Source organism: Schistocerca gregaria, chromosome 1 (assembly GCF_023897955.1).
Source record: "Schistocerca gregaria isolate iqSchGreg1 chromosome 1, iqSchGreg1.2, whole genome shotgun sequence".
Classification (NCBI taxonomy): domain Eukaryota; kingdom Metazoa; phylum Arthropoda; class Insecta; order Orthoptera; family Acrididae; genus Schistocerca; species Schistocerca gregaria.
Window position 1 is genome coordinate 187,327,239 of NC_064920.1, and position 27,127 is coordinate 187,354,365.

The 27,127-nt window shown below is 41.0% G+C and overlaps 1 protein-coding gene across 1 annotated transcript in view; it reads right to left on the bottom strand.

Moving 5' to 3' along the window:
• Nucleotides 1-17,354: 17,354 nt before the first annotated feature.
• Nucleotides 17,355-27,127, bottom strand: part of LOC126336461 (dynein light chain Tctex-type protein 2B-like) — an 85,920-nt gene continuing 76,147 nt past the window's right edge. The window contains exon 4 of the mRNA XM_050000175.1: nucleotides 17,355-17,669. Coding sequence (XP_049856132.1) covers nucleotides 17,622-17,669 — 48 coding nt within the window. The 3' untranslated portion in view covers nucleotides 17,355-17,621. The remainder of the gene's footprint in view (nucleotides 17,670-27,127) is intronic.

Sequence of the window (27,127 nt, forward strand, 5' to 3'; positions counted from 1 at the left end):
TATAGCACGTTGGGTGGCACGGGATACATGCAGACGCGCATTGTCCTGTTGGAACAACAAGTTCCCTTGCCGGTCTAGGAATGGTAGAACGATGGGTTCGATGACAGTTTGGATGTACCGTGCACTATTCAGTGTCCCCTCGACGATCACCAGAGGTGTACGGCCAGTGTAGGAGATCGCTCCCCACACCATGATGCCGGGTGTTGGTCCTGTGTGCCTCGGTCGTACGCAGTCCTGATTGTGGCGCTCACCTGCACGGCGCCAAACACGCATACGACCATCATTGGCACCAAGGCAGAAGCGACTCTCATCGCTGAAGACGACACGTCTCCATTCGTCCCTCCATTCACACCTGTCGCGACACCACTGGATGCGGGCTGCACGATGTTGGGTCGTGAGCGGAAGACGGCCTAACGGTGTGCGGGACCGTAGCCCAGCTTCATGGAGACGGTTGCGAATGGTCCTCGCCGATACCCCAGGAGCAACAGCGTCCCTAATTTGCTGGGAAGTGGCGGTGCGGTCCCCTACGGCACTGCGTAGGATCCTACGGTCTTGGAGTGCATCCGTGCGTTGCTGCGGTCCGGTCCCAGGTCGACGGGCACGTGCACCTTCCGCCGACCACTGGCGACAACATCGATGTACTGTGGAGATCTCACGCCCCACGTGTTGAGCAATTCGGCGGTACGTCCACTCGGCCTCCTGAATGCCCACTATACGCCCTCGCTCAAAGTCCGTCAACTGCACATACGGTTCACGTCCACGCTGTCGCGGCATGCTACCAGTGTTAAAGACTGCGATGGAGCTCCGTATGCCACGGCAAACTGGCTGACACTGACGGCGGCGGTGCACAAATGCTGCGCAGCTAGCGCCATTCGACGGCCAACACCGCGGTTCCTGGTGTGTCCGCTGTGCCGTGCGTGTGATCATTGCTTGTACAGCCCTCTCGCAGTGTCCAGAGCAAGTATGGTGGGTCTGACACACCGGTGTCAATGTGTTCTTTTTTCCATTTCCAGGAGTGTATGTTGCCACCAAATTATGGCTGTTCGAACAGACCGGATAATAGCAGTTATCCTCACCCAGCATTCTTTATGGCACTTTGCCTGGAATGAGATTAAATTTCATTGGCTGATGGTGGAAATAATTGCTCAAAACAGTTCAAAGTGCCCCTATGTGAAGGGCACTTCACGTTGTAGGTTTCAAAGTACTGCACTGAAAAGGTGTTTGAATGTTGTGCAGGTGTGGTTAAATTTAACGGAGCTAAACTTCTAAGTATTGTTACTTATAGATCCCCAGACTCCGATTTCACAACATTCTTGCTAAAGCTAGAGGAGGTTCTTGGTTCACTTTATAGGAAATACAAAAAGTTAGTTATATGTGGTGACTTCAATATTAATTGTATAAGTGATTGTGCAAGGAAGAGGATGCTGGTCGACCTCCTTAATTCATATAATCTTATGCAAACCGTGTTCTTTCCAACGAGAATGCAAGGGAACAGTAGAACAACCACAGACAACATATTTCTTCATTCCTCATTACTAGAAGGGCATTCTGTTAGCAAAAAGGTGAATGGCCTTTCAGATCATGATGCACAAATTTTAACTCTAAAAGATTTTTGTGCTGCAACACATCAGCTGTTTAGAAAAGCTGATCCAGTTGCTGTACAGACCTTTGTAAACCTTACCAAGGAACAAGAGTGGTAAGATGTTTATAGTGCTCATACAGTAGACGATAAATATATTGCTTTCCTCAAGACTTTTCTCATGCTCTTTGAAAGTTGCTTTCCATTAGAATGTTCAAAACAGGGTACTAGCACAAACAGGCAGCCTGTAGAACAAAGTGGCAATAATATCAAAACGTTAGAAACCGTCAAAATCTAAATGCAGCAGCCCATTACAAACAGTATTGTAAGGTGCTTAAAAAGTTACTAGGAAGGCAAAAAGTATGTGGTATGCAGATAGAATAGCTAAGTCTTAGGACAAAATTAAAACCATATGGTCAGTCGTAAAGGGAGTGGCTGGTCTGCAGAGACTGGTCGAGGATATAGAATCAGTACGTAGTGAGAATGTCTGTGTTACTGATAAGTAACATACATGGTGCGGTATTTAATAATCACTTTCTGAATATAGCAGGTGAGCTAAATAGAAACCTAGTCCCAACAGGGAATCATATAGCGCTCGTAGAAAAAAGTGTTCCGAGACCATTACCTGAAATGCTCCTCCATGATACTGACAAGAGGGAGATTGAGTTAATAATTAAATCACCAAAGACCAAGAACTCTCATGGATATGATGGGGTATCTAGCAGAATACTGAAGTATTGTTCTATGTATGTTAGCCCAGTACTTAGCCATATCTGTAACTTTTCCTTTAGGAGTGGTCGGTTTCCCGACCGATTAAAGTACTCGGTAGTGAAGCCACCTTCTAAAAAGGGAGACAGGGAAAATGTTGACAATTATAGACCTATTTCTATGCCATCGATGTTTGCTAAATTTATTGAGAAGGTTGTATATACAAGGTTACTGGAGCATTTAAATTCACATAATTTGCTGTCAAATGTTCAGTTTGGTTTTAGAAATGGTTTAACAACTGAAAATGCTATATTCTCTTTTCTCTGTGAGGTTTTGGACGGATTAAATAAAAGGTTGCGAACGCTAGGTGTTTTCTTTGATTTAACGAAGTCTTTTGACTGTGTTGACCACAAAATATTACTGCAGAAGTTGGACCATTATGGAGTAAGGGGAGTAGCTTACAATTGGTTCGCCTCTTACTTTATGAACAGAAAGCAGAAGGTATTGAGAGTGGTAGTGATGTTCAGTCCCAATGGGGCATTGTTAAGTGGGGCGTTCCCCAAGGGTCGGTGCTGGGGCCACTGCTGTTTCTTATTTATATAAATGATATGCCTTCTAGTATTACAGGTGATTCAAAAATATTTCTGTTTGCTGATGACATCAGCTTGATAGTGAAGGATCTTGTGTGTAATATTGAAACAGTATCATATAACGTAGTTCACAAAATAAGTTCATGGCTTGTGGAAAATAATTTGATGCTAAATCACAGTAAGACTCAGTTTTTACAGTTTCTAACTCACAAGTCAACAAGAACCGATATTTTGATCAGACAGAATGGGCATATTATAAGCGAGATGGAACAGTTCAAGATAGTAAGCTGTTGCGGAAATCCCATGTTCAGGATCTTGTTCAGAAACTAAATGCTGCTTTATTTACCATTAGAACAGTATCTGAAATAAGTGACACTTTAACACGAAAAGTAGTCTACTTCGCATATTTTCATACGCTTATGTCACATGGTATTATTTTTTGGGGTAACTCTTCTGATTCAAAAAGGGTATTTTTGGCTCAAAAACGGTTGTTCGAGCTATATGTGGTGTAAGTTCGAGAACCTCTTGTTGACCCCTATTCAATAGTTTGGGAATTCTGACATTGCCCTCACAGTGTATATTTTCTTTAATGTCATTTGTTGTAAGCAATATTAGCCTATTCCCAAGAGTTAGCAGCAGTTAATACTAGGCAGAAATCCAATCTGCATGTGGAATGCACTTCCTTGACTCTTGTGCAAAAAGGAGTGCAGTATTCTGCTGCATCCATTTTCAATAAGCTACCACAAGAACTCAAAAATCTTAGCGGTAGCCCAAACTCTTTTAAGTCTAAACTGAAGAGTTTCCTCATGGCTCACTCATTCTATTCTGTTGAGGAGCTCCTGGAAGAGCTAAAAAATTAAGCAAATTCCAGTGTTACATTGTTGATTTTCTTTATTTAAATGTACGACTTGTCACCTGAATATTGTTTTTTTATATTTCATTTTATCTGTTTTTAATATCGTGTTATAATTTCATGTATTGACTCGTTCCATGACCATGGAGACTTCTCCTTAATTTGGTCCCACAGAACAATAAATAAATAAATAGTAGGCATGTAACCCAAATACAGAAGTAATAATGCTCGTCATTGTACTTCTAAGGATAGGCTCAGTCCCTTTGCTAATAACTTTACTGTTTCTTGCATTTTTAGCCATTTGCGTGCACCTGACTTTCACATTTAATGTAAATTATTAAATTTTAACACTTGGATTTTATTTTGCATATATAAGATGTTATCAAAAATTAATATGTCCAATTTTCAAAACTTTTTATCTTGTTGGTACATATGTTCCTGATGTAAGTAAATGTAGGCTTCTGCAGCATGTTAACAAATACACCATAAAGTAGGTCACTTGTGATAGGGACCAAAATGTCGTTAATTTTATTGATTCCTGATGTGTGTTTACATTTTCAGCTGTGTTGAATATTTAGTTTGTTGAAAAGGCTATATGTGTTTTCAAGCAGTCAGTGAATCTTTATTTTATAAAAAGATATCTCAAAAAGTCTGTATTACACTCCTGGAAATTGAAATAAGAACACCGTGAATTCATTGTCCCAGGAAGGGGAAACTTTATTGACACATTCCTGGGGGCAGATACATCACATGATCACACTGACAGAACCACAGGCACATAGACACAGGCAACAGAGCATGCACAATGTCGGCACTAGTACAGTGTATATCCACCTCTCGCAGCAATGCAGGCTGCTATTCTCCCATGGAGACGATCGTAGAGATGCTGGATGTAGTCCTGTGGAACGGCTTGCCATGCCATTTCCACCTGGCGCCTCAGTTGGACCAGCGTTCGTGCTGGACGTGCAGACCGTGTGAGACGACGCTTCATCCAGTCCCAAACATGCTCAATGGGGGACAGATCCGGAGATCTTGCTGGCCAGGGTAGTTGACTTACACCTTCTAGAGTATGTTGGGTGGCACGGGATACATGTGGACGTGCATTGTCCTGTTGGAACAGCAAGTTCCCTTGCTGGTCTAGGAATGGTAGAACGATGGGTTCGATGACGGTTTGGATGTACCGTGCACTATTCAGTGTTCCCTCGACGATCACCAGAGGTGTACGGCCAGTGTAGGAGATCGCTCCCCACATCATGATGCCGGGTGTTGGCCCTGTGTGCCTCGGTCGTATGCAGTCCTGATTGTGGCGCTCACCTGCACGGCGCCAAACACACATACGACCATCATTGGCACCAAGGCAGAAGCGACTCTCATTGCTGAAGACGACACGTCTCCATTCGTCCCTCCATTCACGCCTGTCGCGACACCACTGGAGGCGGGCTGCACAATGTTGGGGCGTGAGCGGAAGACGGCCTAACGGTGTGCGGGACCGTAGCCCAGCTTCATGGAGACGGTTGCGAATGCTCCTCGCCGATACCCCAGGAGCAACAGTGTCCCTAATTTGCTGGGAAGTGGCGGTGCGGTCCCCTACGGCACTGCGTAGGATCCTATGGTCTTGGCGTGCATCCGTGCGTTGCTGCGGTCCGGTCCCAGGTCGACGGGCACATGCACCTTCCGCCGACCACTGGCGACAACATCGATGTACTGTGGAGACCTCACGCCCCACGTGTTGAGCAATTCGGTGGTACGTCCACCCGGCCTCCCGCATGCCCACTATACGCCCTCACTCAAAGTCCGTCAACTGCACATACGGTTCACGTCCACGCTGTCGCGGCATGCTACCAGTGTTAAAGACTGCGATAGAGCTCCGTATGCCACGGCAAACTGGCTGACACTGACGGCGGCGGTGCACAAATGCTGCGCAGCTAGCGCCATTCGACGGCCAACACCGCGGTTCCTGGTGTGTCCGCTGTGCCGTGCGTGTGATAATTGATTGTACAGCCCTCTCGCAGTGTCCAGAGCAAGTATGGTGGGTCTGACACACCGGTGTCAATGTGTTCTTTTTTCCATTTCCAGGAGTGTACATTTTGCTTCAAAAACTGAATATGTACAGCACTGGATTCAGACTGTTGACTGTGACTATAGGCAAATCTGCTATGAACAAGACAAAGAGTTTATGAGTGGTATAAATTTTTCAAAGAGGGTTGAAAAGACGTTGTAGACTATGACTGTCGTGGATGCCCTAGCATACCAATTACTGAAGACATTGAGGAATAATTGTTCTGGAAACACAGCATCGTGCAGACATTGTCAGGAATTGCCAAATGAAGTTGAAGAAGATTCACGTTTTCTAAAGAAGGAGACAAAATATGGGTATAACATTGAAACAAAAATAAGGTCCAACTCCCTCAATGGAATCTGCTTGAAGAGCCGAGACAGCAAAAAGAAGAAGAAGTGAGAAAGAAATATAGATAAGTTTTATCACATATGAAGGTTCTTCTCCTCATTGTAGGTCAATTATAGTAGGGTAGGGCATCATGAGTTCCTATCTTATGGCTGTATAGTTAATAAGAAATAACAGTACCTGGAAGTTATGTGCCAGCTGCATGAAGCAATCTACAGAAGACAATCGGAAATGTCGCAAAACCACTCATGGAAATTGTCTCCCAGAAATGCTCCCACTTAACAACAACAACAACAACAACATCATCATCATGTTGCCCCAGCCACCATATCCACAGGACATGGGCCCCTGCAAATCCTTCTGTTCCCGAGGCTGAAGAGAACCACGAAGAGACATAATTTTCCCACTTTTGGTGAGATAAAAACAGAATTGCTGACAGAGCTGAACAGCCTAATGAAAAGTTCCAGAAGTGCTTCCAAGCTTGGAAAAAGTGCTGGAACAAGTGCATAATCAGAGCAAATAAACACAGTGCATACTGTCAACTCTTCTGACAAGTTCTAGTGGAGAAGAATAATGAGACAAAAATTCATCTTACAATGAGCATGGCCACAATTTTACAACAATGAGAGAGTGGTGCAGGATCATCATCATCTTCTTCTTCTTCTTCATTTAAGATAAGCAGGAATGTTGAAGGTGATGAAAGAAAGAAGTCTTTAATAAGCAAACAGTTCAAGCAGTTTGAGACACACTTACAATTATGAACTCCCAGAAATTTCAAAGACAGCACCATTATGAAGAAGCTTGGATATTGTCAACTTTGTGCACAGTGGGCACCCTAAATGTTGATTGACAATATAACTTAGCTGATAGGTGATGGTGTTAAAATTCCGGCTGTGGAACAAGGGAAAAGGCAAAGACTTACTGAACATATATGTGTGACAGATGATGAACCATGGAGTTCTTTCAAAAGTTCTTGGACAAAATAGTGGATGCATACTCACTCCCCCAAACAATCTGAAAACTTTCAGCGAACATTTAGCAGAAAACTCTCAGTGAACATGTAGCAGCAAAATGTTTATGATTACAAATCTTTGGTTAGTTGAACTCATACTGTCAGGCAGGACAACTAGTGTGACTGCACATTGTGAAACATTGCAAGTACAGCAGAAAGTCATTCAGAATAAAGAGGCTTCTATCTTATTCCATTACATGACAGTACCCAATCTGATGCTACTTCAACTTCTTAAACTGATCACGAAGAAATGGTTGGATGGTCATTTCACTTTAGACAAGGATCAGCAGGGCACACTGACAACATGGCTCAACAGGTGGTTGGCAGACACTTTTGCAGAGGAGATATGAGAACAGCTGTGTTTAAAATCTCTTTCGGTATTCTGAATTTGCTATATTCCTCACTAGTTAAGATGACTGTATGCCACAGCTCCACCCAAAATATTTAGTTATTAAAACAAACCTAGTGACCATAGTCTGTATACATCATCAATGTTATTGTCCCTTCACTCCCAAAGCAATTAGGTGGCACATCTGCACGATTATTATTACCCACTTATAAGTAAAATATAGCATCTTACATGTAGATATGAAGGTCCATTAAATGAGGCCGCATAATTATTTTTTTATGTTAAGTCTTTTGCATTATTTTAATTGAGGTGATTGTTTACTAAAACAAAGAATTAACTATTCTTTATAGAACAACTTAATAGGATACTGATGCTCATTTACTACTGCACTATTATTTTGAAGTCTAACATGGAATACCACAGTAAATCTTGTGGTATTGTATTCACCTCACAATGACGAGCTTCTTCCACACTTTGTGTTGCATTTGTTGTTCTACACTCCTGAAATGGAAAAAAGAACACATTGACACCGGTGTGTCAGACCCACCATACTTGCTCTGGACACTGCGAGAGGGCTGTACAAGCAATGATCACACGCACGGCACAGCGGACACACCAGGAACCGCTGTGTTGGCCGTTGAATGGCGCTAGCTGAGCAGCATTTGTGCACCGCCGCCGTCAGTGTCAGCGAGTTTGCCGTGGCATACGGAACTCCATCGCAGTCTTTAACACTGGTAGCATGCCGCGACAGCGTGGACGTGAACCGTATGTGCAGTTGACGGACTTTGAGCGAGGGCGTATAGTGGGCGTGCGGGAGGCCGGGTGGACGTACCGCCGAATTGCTCAACACGTGGGGCGTGAGGTCTCCACAGTACATGGATGTTGTCGCCAGTGGTCGGCGGACGGTGCACGTGCCCGTCGACCTGGGACCGGACCGCAGCGACGCACGGATGCACGCCAAGACCGTAGGGGACCGCACCGCCACTTCCCAGCAAATTAGGGACACTGTTGCTCCTGGGGTATCGGCGAGGACCATTCGCAACCGTCTCCATGAAGCTGGGCTACGGTCCCGCACACCGTTAGGCCGTCTTCCGCTCACGCCCCAACATCGTGCAGCCCGCCTCCAGTAGTGTTGCGACAGGCGTGAATGGAGGGACGAATGGAGACATGTCGTCTTCAGCGATGAGAGTCGCTTCTGCCTTGGTGCCAATGATGGTCGTATGTGTGTTTGGCGCCGTGCAGGTGAGCGCCACAATCAGGACTGCATACGACCGAGGCACACAGGGCCAACACCCGGCATCATGGTGTGGGGAGCGATCTCCTACACTGGCCGTACACCTCTGGTGATCGTCGAGGGGACACTGAATAGTGCACAGTACATCCAAACCGTCATCGAACCCATCGTTCCACCATTCCTAGACCGGCAAGGGAACTTGCTGTTCCAACAGGACAATGCACGTCCGCATGTATCCCGTGCCACCCAACGTGCTCTAGAAGGTGTAAGTCAACTACCCTGGCCAGCAAGATCTCCGGTTTTGTCCCCCATTGAGCATGTTTGGGACTGGATGAAGCGTCGTCTCACGCTGTCTGCACGTCCAGCACGAACGCTGGTCCAACTGAGGTGCCAGGTGGAAATGGCATGGCAAGCCGTTCCACAGGACTACATCCAGCATCTCTACGATCGTCTCCATGGGAGAATAGCAGCCTGCATTGCTGCGAAAGGTGGATATACACTGTACTAGTGCTGACATTGTGCATGCTCTGTTGCCTGTGTCTATGTGCCTGTGGTTCTGTCAGTGTGATCATGTGATGTATCTGACCCCAGGAATGTGTCAATAAGTTTCCCCTTCCTGGGACAATAAATTCACGGTGTTCTTATTTCAATTTCCAGGAGTGTATATCCTTTTAGTTGAACAAACTAAAATCCTCTAAGGTCAGGAATGCGGATTATTTTATTCTTCCATAAAGGCAAATGATATGATCAAGAATAATTTCATTTACAGATGCCAAGGCCACAGTTGTACAAGATGCACTACAGAAGTTTTGAGAGAGCCCACTGTATATCCTAGAATTACAACTGACAATGACATATTTCACCAGTATTTTGTACAATTTGCTTCCTACACTTATTATTATGGCTCTAAGGGCTGAAAATACTTCCCTTCTGCACCTATATCACTAGAGAAAAACAATATTGCTGCAGACAAAATTGTACAAAATAACAATGGAGTCGTATTTGAAAATCCTGCATGATTACCTGTAAGAAAAGGAAATTTCATCCTTATGGATACTTCACTGATGAGTGAACAAGCATCTGTATCAAACAATGGTATTATTTTTTTAAATGAAAATTATGTGCTACATTCTAATGCTGTATACTGTTGGAAAATAATCCTGCTAACATCGCAATTGGTCAGAAGCAAATAAGATTGATTCAAAATTAGCAGATATAAGTCGAAAAGGACAGTGAAAAATTTGTCGAGTATTCTGAGAGGTGGTAGTACTCCAGAGTGCATACTTTCTGTCATGCAAACACTTTTTCATCGGGGAAGGTGTCATTGTGATGTCCATTCACAAAGCTTGTTAATAGGAGGTACTCATCATTAAACCCATCTCTGTCAATGCATCTGTCTGCCCTTCAGTGTAAAGAATCTCACATTCTTCGAAGAACAGTAATTGTTCAGAAATACCTCTCAGACAACAGGATGAGTCACTGAGTCATGCATTCAATTGCAATCGTCACACATTGGTTCCAGAACTTTTGTTCAACAAATGCAGCACATGTTCCCCCATTACAGGCTAGCCAAATGAAGGAGGCCTTCTACTGTTTACCTTTTGAAGTTCAAAAGAATCTGTAATCTTAAGACACTACAAAAGTCAGCCAAATGGCTTACCATAAAGCATTCTGCCACATGGGTATTTTTGAATGGAGAGGGTTTCGCCCTCACTGGTTACTTCCATTTGCTAAACCATAGCACAAAATCATACCTGCTGTATCACTTGTGAAGCGGCAGCCTCCAATTGCTAATAAGTGGTGGGCAACAAATAATAAAGTTTTCTGAGTAATTCATATGTACAAACAGCATTTTAATAGAAAACACAAATGTAAAATACTCCCAGTGAGTAGACAAGACACTGTGACACTTACCCAGAGTTGTGAACAATATATTGTACTACAGTAACAGAAGACAAACATGAATGAAATCAAATCCCCTGTAGACTAATGTGTACCTGAAATATTGTGAAAGAGAAAGACATCAAATCACACTGCTAACCCAGTGCCAATTCAACCACTGTGCACATAATGACAAACAGAAGTGTTTTACTACCTATTGTTAAGAAATTCCCAGACCTAAAAAAAATTGCATTTTCAGATTCATATTTAATGGACTGCTTTTTATTTTTTTGACTTCTCAAAATAATTAACAATTTTTTAACACCCTGTATAAGATAGAGACTTTTAAAAATTGCCAACATTATTGCTGGTGTTGAAATCTGGAGTTACAAGTTCAGTGTAGAAAATATGTATTGATTAAGTGTTGATTTTAACCAATCAATATCCATGAAAGAATGTGAAGTGTCACAAATTAATAGTGGCAATTTTCTTCTCGAAAAGTGGTTGCACTGCAACTCTCTTTCTACAGGAATAAATGGCAGTCACTAGACCTTGAACCATTGACATTGGCACTTGTGAGGAAGCTTGCGTGCTTCAGCAATACAGACAACCGTACCATAGGTGCAACCACAATGGAAGGGTATCTGTTGAAAGACCAGAAAAATGTGTGGTTCTTGAAGAGGGTGGACAGCAGATTTTTCAGCAGTTGCAGGGGCAACACTCTGAATGATTGACTGATCTGGTCTTGTAACTTCAACTGAAACAGCTTTGCTGTGCTGGTACTGCTAACAGTTGAAATCAAGCGGAAACTACAGCTGTAATTTTTCCCGAGGGCATGTAGCTTTACTGTATGGCTAAATGAGGATGGCATCCTCTTGGGTAAAATATTCCAGAGGTAAAAAAATGCCCCATTCAGACCTCTGGGCGGGGGTCTACTCAGGACGACATCATTATCAGGAGAAACAAAGCTGGTGTTCTAACGGATCGGAGCATGGCATGTCAGATCACTTAATCAGGCAGGTAGGTTAGAAAATTTAAAAAGGGAAATGAATAGGTTAAAGTTAAATATAGTGGGAATTAGTGAAATTTGGTGGAAGGGGGAACCCAACTTCTGGTCAGGTGAATACAGGGTTATAAATACAAAATCAGATGACAATAATGCAAGAGCAGAAGAGTAGGTTTAATAATGACTGAGAAAACACGGACACTGGTCAGCTACTATGAACAGCATAGTGAAAACATTATTGTAGCCAAGATAGGTACGAAGCCCACACCCACCACAGTAGTACACATTTATATGCCAACTAGTTCCACAGATGAGGAGGAGATTTACGAAATGTATGATGAGGTAAAAGAAATTATCCAAATAGTTGTGGACTCTGATAATTTAATAGTCATGGGAAACTGTAATTCGATAGCAAGAACAGAAAGTGAAGGAAAAGTAGTAGGTGAGTATGAGCTGGGGGAAAGGAATGAAAGAGAAAACTGCCTGACAGAATTATAATCAGAGCATGATTTAATCATAGCTGACACTTGGTTTAAGAACCATGAGAGAAGGTTGTATATATGTGGAAGTGACCTGCAGACACTGGAAGGTTTCAGATTGATTATATAATGGATGGACAGATATTTAGAAAGTAGATTTTTAACTTTAAGACGTTTCCAGAGCTAATGTGGACTCTGATCACAATTTATTGGGGCAGATTAAAACTAAAGAAGCTGCAAAAAGACAGGAATTTAAGGAGATGGGACCTGGATAGACTGAAAGAACCAGAAGTTGTAGAGGGTTTCTGAGGGAGCATTAGGGAATCATTACAAGAACAGGGGAAAAGAACACCTTAGAAGAAGAATGAGTAGCTTTGAGATATGAAGTAGAGAAGGCAGCAGATGATCAAGTACATAAAAATACGAGGTCAAGTAGAAATCCTTGGGTAACACAAGATACATTGAATTTAATCGATAAAGGAGAAAATATAAATGTGCAATAAATTAAGCAGGCCAAAGGGAATACAAATGTCTAAAAAATGAGATCGACAGGAAGTGCAAAATGGCTAAGCAGGAATAGCTAGAAGACAAATGTAAGAACGCAGAAGCACATATCACTATGGGTAAGATAAATACTCCCACAGGAAAATCAAAAAGATCTTTGGAGAAATAGGAACCATGAATATGAAGAGCTCAGATGGAAAATGAGTCCTAAGTAAAGAAGGGAAAGCAGTATGGTAGAAGGAGTATACAGAGGATCTATGTACAAGGGAGATGTACTTGAGGGCAATGGTATGGAAATGGAAGAGGACACAGAGAAAGATGAGAAGGGAGATATGATACTGGATGAAGAATTTGATGAAGCACTGAAAGACTTAAGTCAAAACAAGGACCCAGAAGCAGACAACATTCCGTTAGAGCTATTGAGCTGTGGGAGAGCCAGTCATGACAAAACTCTTCCATTCTGGTGACCAATATGTATGAGACAGGCAAAATACCCTCCGACTTCAAGAAAAGTACAATAATACCAATTCCAAAGACAGCAGGTATTTACAGGTGTAAAAATTATCAATCTATCAGTTTAATAAGTCACAGCTGCAAAATACTAACATGAATCCTTCACACACGAATGTAAAAACTGGTAGAAGCTGACCTCGAGGAAAATCAGTCTGGATTCCAGAGGAACACGCGATGGTAATACTGACCCTATGACTTCTCATAGGAGATAGGTTAAGGAAAGGCAAATCTACATTTATAGCACTTGTAGACTTAGAGAAAGCTTTCAACAGTGTTGATTGGCATACTCTCTTTCAAATTCTATAGGTGGCAGGTGTAAAATACAGGGAGCAAAAGGCTATTTACAAATCGTACAGAAACCAGATGGCAGTTATAAGAGTCAAGGGGCACAAAAGGGAAGCAGTGGTCGATAAGGGAGCAAGACAGGGTTGTACCTTATTCCCGATGTTATTCAGTCTGTTTATTAAGCAAGCAGTAATGGAAACAAAAGAAAAATTTGGAGTAGGAATTAAAGTTCAGGGAGAAGGAATAAAAACTTCAAGGTTTGCTGCTGACATTGTAATTCTGTCTGAGACAGCAAAGGACTTGGAAGAGCAATTGAACAGAATGGACACTACCTTAAAAAGAGGATATAAGATGAACATCAACAAAAGCAAAAGGAGGAAATGAGACATTTACAGAAGTAAATGAGTTTTGCTATTTGGGAAGCAAAATAACTGATGATAGTTGAAGTAGGGAGGATGTAAAATGTAGACCGGATATGGCAAGAAAAGCATTTCTGAAGTAGAGAAATTTGTTAACATCTAGTATAGATTTAAGTGTCATTAACTCCATTCTGAAAATATTTGCATGGAGTGTGGTCTTATATGGAAGTGAAACATGGATGATAATCAGTTTACACAAGAAGAGAATAGAAGCTTTTGAAACATGGTGCCACAGAAGATTGCTGAAGGTTAGATAGGTAGATCACGTAACTAATGAGAAGGTAGGGAATAGAATTGGGGAGAAGAAAAATTTGTGGTAAAACCTGTTTAAAAGAAGGGACACATTCTGAGGCGTCAAGGGATCCCCAATTTTGTGCTGGAGGGAAGCAGGGGGGTAAAAATAGTAGAAGGAAAACCAAGAGATGAATAAAGTAAGCAGATTCAGAGGGATGTAGGTTGCAGTAGTTACTCAGAGATGAAGAGGCTTGCACAGGATAGAGTAGCATGGGCAGCTGTATCAAACCTGTCTTTGGGCTGAAGAAAGTGGCAACAACAACACTAGACAGTAGTACACAATGCTAATGTGAAACCCAACTTACACTTTTTTTCAGGTGACTGGCTGACTGCCACAGGCCAAGATAGTCAAGTAGATGCAGTACTTCTTAGTTTTCAAGAAGCATTTGACTCCATACTAAGTTATCATGGTACTGCCATATGGTGTATCAACCAATATTTGTAACCAAATTGAGCATTTTTTGATAGGGAAGACGCAGCAAGTTTTTTTGGATGAAAAATAATCAAGTGATGTAGAAGTAACTTCAAGTATACCCCAAGGAAGTGTGTGGGAACCCTTGCTGTTCATGTTGTATACAGAGTCCGCCACAAAAATGTATGCACACTTTAAGGAACAAAAAGTATTACTTATGTGTTTATTTTACATTTAATAATTGATCACACAAGTTGTACAACCTTCAGTTTAGCACGATTTCTTTAAATGTTCAAAATGTTCACTGTTGGCAGCTATACACATAACAGAACAACGAGCGGTCACAGCAACAATGTCAGTCAATGTTACAGTGGAGATCACTGCACGTCACTATAATGTACTGGGCGAAGTTCATTCAACGTGCGTGGTTTACATTGACAGGCGTTATCTTTTACAGTTTCCCACAAGTAAAAGTCCATAGATGTTAGATCTGGTGACCATGGAGGGAACTCAACTGGCCCTCTTCATCCAATCCAATGTCCCAGAAAATTGTCATCCAGGAAGGCTCGTACGGCAAGCTGGTAGTTTGGTGGCGCCTCATCCTGTTGGTGGAAGACCTCTTCATCAGCTCCATAAAGTGCACATATACCTGGCAAAATTGATGTGTATAACATTTCCAGGTCCACTTTTCCAGTGACAGTAGCATCAAAGAAAAAGGGTCCTACTAAGCCCCTAGATGATACTCCACATCACACATGAACCCCTGGTAGTTTGACCACTTCATCCATATAAACATGAGCGTTTTCCAGTGCCCAATACACACTGGCATGCCGATTCAAAGTTCCATTAAGTTTAAATTGTGCCTCGTCACTCCACACTACCTTCGTCACAAATTATTCCTCAGCAGTTACCATTTGCTGATACCATTCGCAGAATTGCATTTGGCGATCAGGACTGTCATCACGTGCAATAATCGTGGACTGTAAACTTTCCACTTTGCAGCTTTCAGAATTCTTCATAGACTTGTACTGCTAACTCCCACTTCATGTGCACATTGTGTAGCAGACATCTGTGGAGAATAAATAAAAGTTTCCAACACGAGAGCCAACAAAGCAGAATTTGTAGCTGTACACTATCTTCCTGATCTTCCTTTATGAATATCACAAATCATTCCATACAATTCAGACTTTTGAATGATGTGTTTAATTGTTAAGCGGGTTGGTGGTTCTGTTTCAAACTCCCACTTCCACTGATGTTGCACTGATTATTATTATCATCAAACATAAAGAACCACCTCACAATACTTTTTCACTGCTCGAACATCAAGTGTGCTCCAGCCATCTTGTTTTTTCTCAATACTGAGATGAAAGTAGTAACAACTGTTGAGCCAAAGACCATTCTACAACACACTCGTAGCTCAAATCAAATGACAATACCAATATCTCGATAGATCCTGACAATGAGTGTATACATTTTTTCTGGTGGACTCATTAATATCTTGCACCAATATTAATAGTAACCTCAAGCTTTCACAGATGATACAGTTACCTGCAATAAAGTTCTATCTGAAGGAAGCCACACAAATATTCAGTCAGACCTTGGTAAGATTTCAAAGTGGTGCAAAGACTGACAATGTGCTTTAAATCAGTCAACTCACACAAATGGCTGGATGTGACACTTTGAGGGAATATGCAATGGAATTATCACATAAGCTCAGACTCAAGTAAAGCATGTGGCACACTTTAGTTTATTGGAAGAATACTAGGGATGTGCAATTAGTCCATAAAGGAGATTACTTACAAATCGTTTGTGTGAGTCATCCTGGAATTTTGCTCAAGTATGTGGAACTTATACTAAATAGAACTAATGGGGGATATTGAATGTATACCCATAGAGAAGGGCAGCACAAATGGTCAGAGGTTTGTCTGACCCACAGGAAAATGTTACAGAAATGTTGAAGAAACTGAGCTGCCAGGCACTTGAAGTTAGATGCAAACTATCCCGAGAAATCCTGATAATGAAGTTTCATGAACAAGCTTGAAACGATGATTCTAGGGATATGCTAAAATCCTCTACTTATCACTCCTGTAGGGAGATAATTACAGCGTACTCACAGAGGCATTTAAACAGTCATTATTGCTGTGCTCCATGTGTGAATGGAACGAGAAGAAGCCCTAATAACTGTTATAATGGGAAATGCTGTACTGTGTGCTTCACTGTGATTTGCAGAGTATGGATGTAGACTAGTAGTAGTTTCACAAAAAGATCCACCTAATTTCTTATCAGTGTAATTTATCTTTCAGGTTACAGTACATGTAAATTGGCTGTGAGCTATAACAAGTACTAATCACAAACATTTACTTGGCCCCCCACCAATCAGTGGAAGTCAGCTGACTTTGGGCTACTCCCCAATGTTTACGGCTATTGCCAACAAAAGCTATGTAATAGTATTGTGTGCTGTAATGTTCAGTAACTATTGTGTGAATACTGTTGACTCATATGCGGTGTTTTGCCTGATGACGGTCAATGTCATTTATGAAAATGATTGAAGAGACTTTACTGGTAGCTGCTCCTTCTAATGATTCACCATCAATTTTTATGAGACTTCTGTGATTCATTAACCATTATACATTCATTTCTTACATAAGCTGTAAGCTGGCTGTCATGGGAGGTTCTTTTACAAGCTGTAAGCTGGATTCCTGGGAGAAAGATGTGGGGCTTGTCTGAGCTGCCAATGCACTATGAGCTGATCGGATCTTCTGCCCCCAGCATGCCTCTGTACAGGGCCCACGTAAAGATGTGAGATTAATATATGCAAATAATAAACACATATTTTGTATACAAATAGTAATATAATTTAGGTCACCACATTAATTCATGATACAGAATATCAAAACCAATTTTTTATGAAATAAATTATGCCTACAAGTTTATTTCACACATTCAGCTTCATCCTATGGATGTAACTGTGCAACACACCATAATATCATTACTTTTCAACATATAAACAGATCAAATAAATCTTCATCACACAAGAAAATGAGTATAAACATTAGACAGTATGCACACAGCTTACCAAAGTTTTTGTGCAGTAAGTAATCAATAGAAATACACTGCAAATATTACTGCCATACAAACTATAGTGTCCTGAAAAATAAACAAAGGTAATTATTTTTTATGATACAACTGTCGTACATCACACAAAAAGTTCAACAACTATAAAATAGAAAAGAAACATATATTTATGATTCTAACTGTATAGGTATTTATTTGTGTTAAATTTTGACCAAACAATTTTAATTGATTGTTGCTAATTGATATGCTTTCACTAAACAGATTAAAACTAATATACAGTGTGATTCACAAAGATATGCAAATATTTTAATATGTTATTCAACAAGTAAAACTAAAGAAAAAAGTTCATATAAACATAGCTCTGCAAATGACAGCTAATAAAAGATTTTGCCTGAACTTTAGCAACTTTGCTAATATGAAGCCATCATGAAACTGTACAAGATTAAAGTAAAGAACAATTTCCATTTATTTTGTTGTAAGTGATCTGATCAATCTAATAAAATATGTCCCAGACGTGTATCTGCAGTAGTTTTGCAGAACACCCAGAGAAACAAAGATTATTATACATGTAAATTTGTTTACTTTCCATTAAGAGTGTTTCTACATTCTTAATGTACAAACGTTTATGTCATTTTTGGCACCTGTTAGTGAGTTGTTTCAGTTGTTTCCTAACCTTGAAAAAGAGTTAGTTTTATGTATTGTTCAGTGAAACCACATAGTAACTGTTGTGTTTAGTTGTGGAACTATGACCACAAAACAGTAGCAATTCTGCAACCAGTCTGTGGAAGTCAACAGCCATGAAGAGCTGACTGCAAGAATTTCTGAGGCCAAAACAATAATTTTCAATGTGGCACAATTTTGAAAATAATGATGCAATCATTTCTTTGCCAATGTCACCTTTTTAGTGAGTTACAGGAAGAAACTTCTATCAGTTACTGGGGAGAAGAAATGAAGACATACCTGAGACACTAACACTGTTTTAAATTTGAGTTATCTCTCTCTCTCTCTTTCTTTTTTTTCAGTTATTGATCTACCTTTACAGTAAAAGTTTATTCACACTGACTGTATTTTAATGACACATTAAAATTAAAACACATGTTGACTTCCTTATTGCAGTACAACATATAACCTAAATAATTAATGGCATTGTGGTAATTTTAGTGTATTTAGTTTAATGTCAAGCTTTATGCAGTTAATGAAATAGAAAAATAACATCTAACCAAACCAAGCATGGTCATGAATATCAAGTCTGCCTAGTTCTGGCTTTTCAGCTTAATTATCTACACTCATTTGAACATAATATGCATTAGCTGGGACAAATTATGTTAAATGCATACATTTTCAAATGTTTGCACTGATTGGCTCTCATTTTATGACCATAGTTCCACAATGGTTTATTTATGATCTTTATTTTTTTGTCTGCACTGATCTCTCAAGTACAAAGAGTTAACCACTGCACAAAAGAAAAGATTCGATATAGCCAAAGTAATTTCATTAATGCTGACCCCTCCAAGCAGTTTCATGTAAAAAGAACAGATTATCCTCCTAACCCTGTGCAGGAAAACAGACTCTCTACAAAAAAACATTTTATTCCATTTTATATTATCAAAAGTCTCCAAATCTATAAATGTCGGTCTGCTCAATTTCCTCATTTTGCACTGCTGAACAAAGTGCTAAAACAGCTCCTAAAACCAAACTAGTCCTCTTCTAGACTGCTTTACAATTTTCCGAGCTATTCCTCGATAAAGTACACTTGCAAGAATTCTTGATGCATCTAATACAGGATTGATGTGTGGCTATTTTTAGGTTTATTTATTACCTATGGCTGTTTCTCTTTTGCGTTATTTAATTCTAGCATCTTTTCTGATGCATTTAGTACACCCCTTTAAGGCAATTCCATTGGTTGTGTATGTCAATAATCATTTACTCATAACGGATCGATGCATGGCGTACAGTAACACATAACAGAAAACAGCATTCACACTACCGTTCAAGTAACAGCTCTTTTTCCAGCACTAGTACACAAATTCAGACCAACAACCACCCATACACAACCATCCCATAGCCACGCAAGACAAGTTAGGCTTGCCAAGGTCACAGGAGTATGCATTTGGGTGTGTGTGTGTGTGTGTGTGTGTGTGTGTGTGTGTGTGTGTGTGCACTCCCATGGCCATGCAAGACTAATCTTGCCATGGCCACATGAGTGCATTGTGTGTGTGTGTGTGTGTGTGTGTGTGTGTGTGTGTGTGTGTGTGTGTGTGTGCACTCCCATGGCCATGCAAGACTAATCTTGCCATGGCCACATGAGTGCATTTTGGTTCCTGTGTGTTTGCATGTGTAAATGTGTGTACTACTGCTGAAAAAAGAGCAGATGTGAAAGCTATTTTCTGTTATGTGTTACTGTGCTCCACACATTGATCTGCTATAGGTGAGTGGTTCCCTTTTCCTTATTTTACATATCCTCCATCCATGAATTTTTGTTACTTTCATAATTATTTTATTACATGGTTTTCCCAGGCAGTTTGAGTTTCATTATTCCAATATTTCTGTTGCTTACTCTTTAACTACTTGAATTTCAAGTGCTATTTCACCACTAGGTTGTGGTCATAGCCAATGTCAGCACCTCAATAATTTTTTGCTGTCCTCCTCAATTCTTGGAGCATTGTTTTTCCAAAACACACTCTATCTGATATACTTTCATATCATCCCCAAGCTTCCATGTACATTTCCTTTTCAAAGGTTTTTCAAAAGGTTTATTCACAACACTTAACTTGTGCCTGCCACAGAGTTTTGTGGGAGTAATTTTAAAGCTATGGAATGTTTTGAATCGAGAAGCAGCGCAATTCTCCCACAACCATGTCATAAATTTTCCTAATCTTTGGCATCAGCATGACCCTAAGAATAAGCAGGAATGAGTTCTATGGTTGCTTGTTTCTAAGCACATGACGGCACAATAGTCATTAAACGTGGATGGCTGGATTAAGTCAATTGATTGAGTACATCAAGACACTTAATAATGATATTAAATAGTGCACTAATGATTGTAATTACAAATTAAATCAGGTGAAGCATGAAGTCAAAAAGAATTCAGAGAAGCAACAGAAAATTTACAAAAGGAACTCATCAGTGTGTTCACAGGAATAAAGATGAGTCACATAACAGAGTTATGATGGAACAATTCAAGCTAATATCAGAAGTTGAAGCATTAAAATCTAAGCAAGACGATGATCGTGCACACAATAAAACCACACTCACTCAGGTAGAAGGTAAAATCAATGAACACAAAGCAGAGATCAAAATAAAAAAGGCTGATTACTACTGTAATAGTCACTCATTAAAATGGTAGTTGGCATACAGGGGTACAAGAGAAATGTCATAGTACGCTGTGTGCAATGCCAAACTTGACTGTTGATATCAGTATTGATATATGCAAGTTTTCCACCTTCAAACCAACTAAGTGATTGCATCCAGTTACTTTCATGCGTCAATTCAAACATGGCATTCCAAGAAACAAAAACTAGATATCTGGGAGAGCAACTTGAAATACAGTTCACATGTATAGGGGTATCAGGGTAGCTGATATTAACAGTAATTTCAGTGAATTTCGGGCCCTTTTTGAATAAGTTTTGGTCAGCCAAACAACAGTGGACAGCCGAGACTACATTATTGACTCCACCACTATACAGCCACAGTGACAGTACCATTTGTGACTTATTGTAGAGGTATTGGCACTGTAAAGAACTTATGAAAAAGCCTATCGAAGACAAAAACATCATAGTTTTCTCACACAGCAATTAACATTGTCTGTTCATGAGAAATTAGCCCACATGTGATACAAAGACTGTGACAACACCCATTTTAGTGTAGAGTGAACTGAAGTTTTCAGCACCATGAGAAGGTGGTGTGAGAGCAATCACTCCAGTGTAAGAAACAGAGGCAATGAAGTACTGACAAATGAAATCATAATGAGTGGAACTTCAGGGCAGCAAATTGACGGAATGATGATAATGAACCAAGAATGTATGACAACCGCAGGTAACAATAAGACACAATGGCAGAAGTATCATCGTGAATTGCAGGTGAATGACGATCGCAAGGCTTACGAAACGAATGATGATCGCAAGACTTAAAATCAATTGCCACAATGTAGAGGAAATTATCATGGGGTTCCACATCAGGATTTACAAAATAATTGATTTTAGTTCTGGATGTGACCCATTCCAACACTGTATCTATGAGCATGATATCACCTATAGCAATACAAACTACAATGCCAGAAAAAAATATTGGTACACTCTTTTAGACATTTCCAATTCAGTCAAGATTTATTGTTGCAACAATGTATATGGAGTACATAAAACAATTACATTTACAGATCAATAGCAAAAATGGCTCTGTGGTACCAGTTATTGACCCATGCTGAAATGCTCATATTAGTATGAGTCGCACCCTTCATGGGCAGCAATGCAGGTACAGATGGCAAATACACTTTTGGGATACCTTATACCATGTTCATGTAGTTCTGTACAAGTTGTTGGCTGATGAACTGGATGAGTCACTTCTCATCCCATCAAATACTACATATACTCAACTGGAGACATGCCCAAAGATCATGCTGGCCAAGGAAAGTTGCTGCATGTCCTGCAGAGCAACTGGAGTTTCACAGCCAGAGTGTGGATGAGGATTATCCTGTTGGAACAACACATCACCTTTCTGTTGCAAGAATGGCAAAAGATTGGGACTAACAACATTCTGCACATACCTTGCACTGGATAGTATCCCCTCCAGAAATGAGTTGAACCTTATTGTACCAATGTGTTTTGGGCAAATGCACTCTATGAGACAATGCTCACCAGCTCTGTGTTGCACACACAACCACCACTTGCATGCATGCAGAATCTGCTTTCATTGCTGAAGACTATGGCATGCCATTCCGTCTTTCACACAATCCTCTAGTGGCAGCAGTCGAACTATGCAGGTCAATGCTGTGGCGTGAGTGGAAGACAAGGTAGAGGTGTTCATACCCATAGTCCCACTACTAATAACCAGTTTGGAATAGTTCATATTGACTTGTCTGGGCTCACAAGCCCTCTTATCTGTGCTGTGGTAACTGTACCTTTTGCCTCTGTTGCCCTTACAATGGCAGACATTTATCTATGCTGTGTGGACATCCAGAAGCTCGTCCATGGGTCTGAGAATGTTCAAGTAAGGACTGATACCAGCACTGTTGCACAACTGATGCAGCTTGTCCAACTTGTGTGGCAATTCTGTGAAAGACCAATCCGCCACTCATTGGCCACAATTTGGCCACTTTCAAATTCACTCAGTTGGCTGTAGGAAGCGTGAGCATGTCTCTGTGACATGGTTGCCTGCTTGCTACTCATTTGCACCACACTGAGCTTTCTGACTGTGAGCATTCCCTATTAGAAGTTAGACATAGAAGGCATTCTGGTAGCTTTGCCACTATGCTATCTGTTGGAGGACAACATTGAAACCATTATCAGTGCATCTATTATCCCCCTGGTGGCATATGCCGTCATCAGATCAAACTCGATATTGTCTTTCCAGATGGACTAACTTCCTTTTTATGGTAGCAGCGTAGTACAAGCTATGCACATACAACAATGGAAGTGAGATTACAGGAGACTTATTAGGGAAAGATGAATATAACTGACTGTTACAGGAGAATAATGAGGAACTGCTGTTGATGTCTTATTGGATTCTGGCTCAGATGTAAGTGCAATAGCAGATAAATTATTTCAAGAGCTAAATGTCTGTGTAAAGATGCCTATTTTTTTTATAAATGAACTAAAAATTGTAAATGCAGCTGGGGACTGAAGCAAGGCAATTAGAGGACAGGTTCTATAGAAATATTGAATTTTGGGAGAATATTTTGAGAAGCCAGTTCTCATTACTCTGTTTTTGAGCTTTGGAATCACATTCGATACAGACTGTATGACAGAAAGGTATTAATGATTAGATTTTGTCGACGAGTGTGCTACATGAAAATCTGGAAGAAAAGATGAGAGCTTACTTTAAAGAAATTTTAAACACAGACAGCGAAGGCCTGCTCACTGAATCTTAATTTCATTAACATGTAAGAAGACACAGGATGAGGGTGAATGACACTACTGCACAAATTCAAGCAGAATTACATCCTTTCATTACCCTGGGCTGTGCCAGATATACATTTAGGTGGTATATACATTTAGGTGGTATCTCTCTCACCTCTTCTTCTGGACGCTTGGTAAGTTCTGTTAACTTATGTTAACACACCTTGCCAAGCATCGAGAAGAAGAGCTGACAGTGGTACTGCAGTACCACCTAGACATATTTCTGTCCCAGCCCAGACTAATGAAAGGACGCGTTTGTGAATTACAAGAAAATCTTTATGAAGCATCTGCCACTGACCAAGACATTCTGATAATGTCAGATATGGAAATTACCAAGAGAAACGACAAAGTGTAAAGCAGTCCCATCCCTGCACTCATCAAGCAGAATGGAACTAACTGGATTGTATTAGATGCCAGAGCAACCAACAGCATCATTCTTCCAGAAAGGAGACAATCTGGAACTTTACAGAAGCTATTACAGGAATTCAATTGTTTCAAATTGAAATTGAATTGTTTCAAGTTTTACCGAAGTTTAGAGACCACAAACAGTTTCCAGCAATTTTTATCTCACCTGGAAAGTCAGAAATACACTGTGTTTCTGCACAAGGGTTAGGGCTACAAATTAAGGAAACCCCTTTGGTTTGAATGTATTATCTGCCACCTTTATGAGAGCACTTGATCAGATATTTGGGCCTGAACAACTTCCAAGTCCATTACTGCCTACGTTTATAACACTAGCCAACTGTGAAGATGTAACTGGGATGAAATAAATGTTTGTTAATTAGAAAAAACTCAAATTAGCTCTCATTTCCAAGTTAAAGGAGATGCATTTAATTACAGTTATATTTTATTGGCATTCATTGTCGATCCCTTCCTGTATAGGCTTCAAGATTCCACACATGGTAGCCAGAATGATGAAATTTCGGGCAACAAGAGCTGTGTATATTTTGTTGCTATTTTTAGCCCAGGCACATAGCAACAAGGGGAAGAGGTAGGGAGGAAAGAGCATGTTTCATTTAAGCAAAATGTGTTCCATTTGTGCAAGAATAATGTGTTAGTGAAGTGTAGTTAGTGCATGTGGTCAATGAATTCCTGCGATTTAATATTTCTCACAAATGCTTAAATAGTGCTGACGATTTTTGATACATTTGTGGACAGCCTTCACTGAAATCACAAAAGAGGCCAATAACACCATACATTAGGAAGACATAAAGACTGTATTTTGGCTGTGGAATTAGTGTCCAGGACGAGCCCTGGGCTTCTCATGTCTGTTCTATATCTTGGGTCTTGCGTCTTCTTTTGTGGTTGATCATAAATTATCTTTAAGAGCCTTGGTTATACCCACAATCTGGCGCAAACCATGAAACCATATGAAAGATTGTTACTTTTGTATGAAAATTCCAATAACACATGGTACTTCCAAGAATAAAGAGACTTCCTTGACATATCCTAACATACCATCAGCCATGTGATCAGTGCTTCATGGAGATGGACTGCCTGTTCCTGTCCCACCTGACTGTGATAGTGAAGAAGGCGGTAGTGAAACTATTGCTGCATCATCACCTTCAAAACTCAGTTCTTCAAAAGATCCTGATTCTGTGGGTAACTATGAGTGTATGATATTCACAAAATAGCACAGTGTAAATTTAATGACCTAACGAGACATTTGGAATTGCTAGAAAGCAAAGCTGAACCACTGGCATCAAGACAACAACAGTGGAATTGTCTTGATAAGACTGGTAAATGTGACTGCGTTCCATAACTGCCATAAGCCATTCCCTCAATTTTCCAAAACTGAAAAGAACTTGGTATTTTCTAGTGATGTACAAAATCGAATACTCCAAAGTAAGTCTCAACTATGTGCTACAGCTTAACAGCAATGTGTTACCATTGATTCCATTTGGGAACAGACCTTACATGAAAGAAACATGTGAAAACAGGAAACAATTGCTATTGCGACTGAAATATGGCATGTTGAAGTGGCAGATTGACGGCGATCTGAAAGTCATAAGCCTATTACAATATCATGAGAAGCAAAGTTGCTACTTACTATATAGCGAAGATGCTGAATCACAGATAGGCACAACAAAAAGTTTTTCACACTAAAAGTTTTCAGGCAATGGCATTTGTCAACCATACACACGCACGTGCGTGCAATCGCGCGCGCGCACACACACACACACACACACACACAATTGCAGTCTTAGGCAACTGGAACCCAACTGCGAGCAGCAGCACCAGTGCATGATGGGAGAAGCGACTGGGTGGGCAAAAGGAGGAGGCTGGGGCGGGGAGGGGAAGGAATAGTATGGTTGTAATGGCCAACAGTAAAGTGCTGCAGGTTGGGCAGCGGGCATGGGAAAGGATTGGGGAGCAGATGCGGTGGGGGGGTGGGGGGGAAGTAGCGGAGAAGGTGAGACATAAAGAGAAATAGAGAAAAATGAAATTAAAAAAATGACTGGGTGTGGTGGTGGAATGATGCCTGTGTAATGCTGGAATGGGAGCACGGAAGGGGCTGGATGTGTGAGGACAGTGACTAAAGAAGGTTGAGGTCAGGAGGGTTATGGGAGCGTAGGATGTATTGCAGGATTGCAGGGAAAGTTCCCACCTGCACAATTCAGAAAATATGGTGTTGGTGGAAAGGATCCATATGGCACAGGCTGTGAAGCAGTCATTGAAATGAAGGATATAATGTTTGGCAGCATGTTCAGCTACAGGGTGGTCTACTTGTTTCTTGGCCACAATTTGTTGGTGGCCATTTATGTGGACAGACAGCTTGTTGGTTGTCATGCTCACATAGAATGCAGCACAGTGTTTGCAGCTTAGCTTGTAGACCACAGGACTGGTTTCACAGGTAGCCCTGCTTTGATGGGATAGGTGATTTTAAGGACCGGCCTGGATTAGGTGGTGGTGGGAGGACATATGGGACAGGTCTTGCAATTAGGATTATTACAGGGATAGGAGCCATGAGGTAAGAGGTTGGGAGCAGGGGTTTATAGCGTAGGTTAGGTGGATGGTGGAATACCACTGTAGGAGGGGGGAGGGGGGGGGGGGGGGGGGAAGGCTAGCGGGCAGGACATTTCACATTTCTCATTTCAAGGCACAATGAGAGTTAATCGAAACCCTCATGGAGAATATAATTCAGTTGCTCCAGTCCTGGATGGTAATGAGTTGCGAGGGGAATGCTCCTCTGTGGTCAGATGGCAGGTCTTTGGAAGGTGGTGTGAGAAAGGAAAGATAAGGCACAAGAGATTTGTTTTTGTACAAGGTGGGGAGGATAATTACAGTCAGTGAATGCTTCAGTGAAACCCTCAGTGTATTTCGAGAGGGACTGCTCGTCACTGCAGATGCGATGTCCATGGGTGCCAAGGTTGCATGAAGGAACTTCTTGGCATGGAATGGGTGGCAACTGTCGAA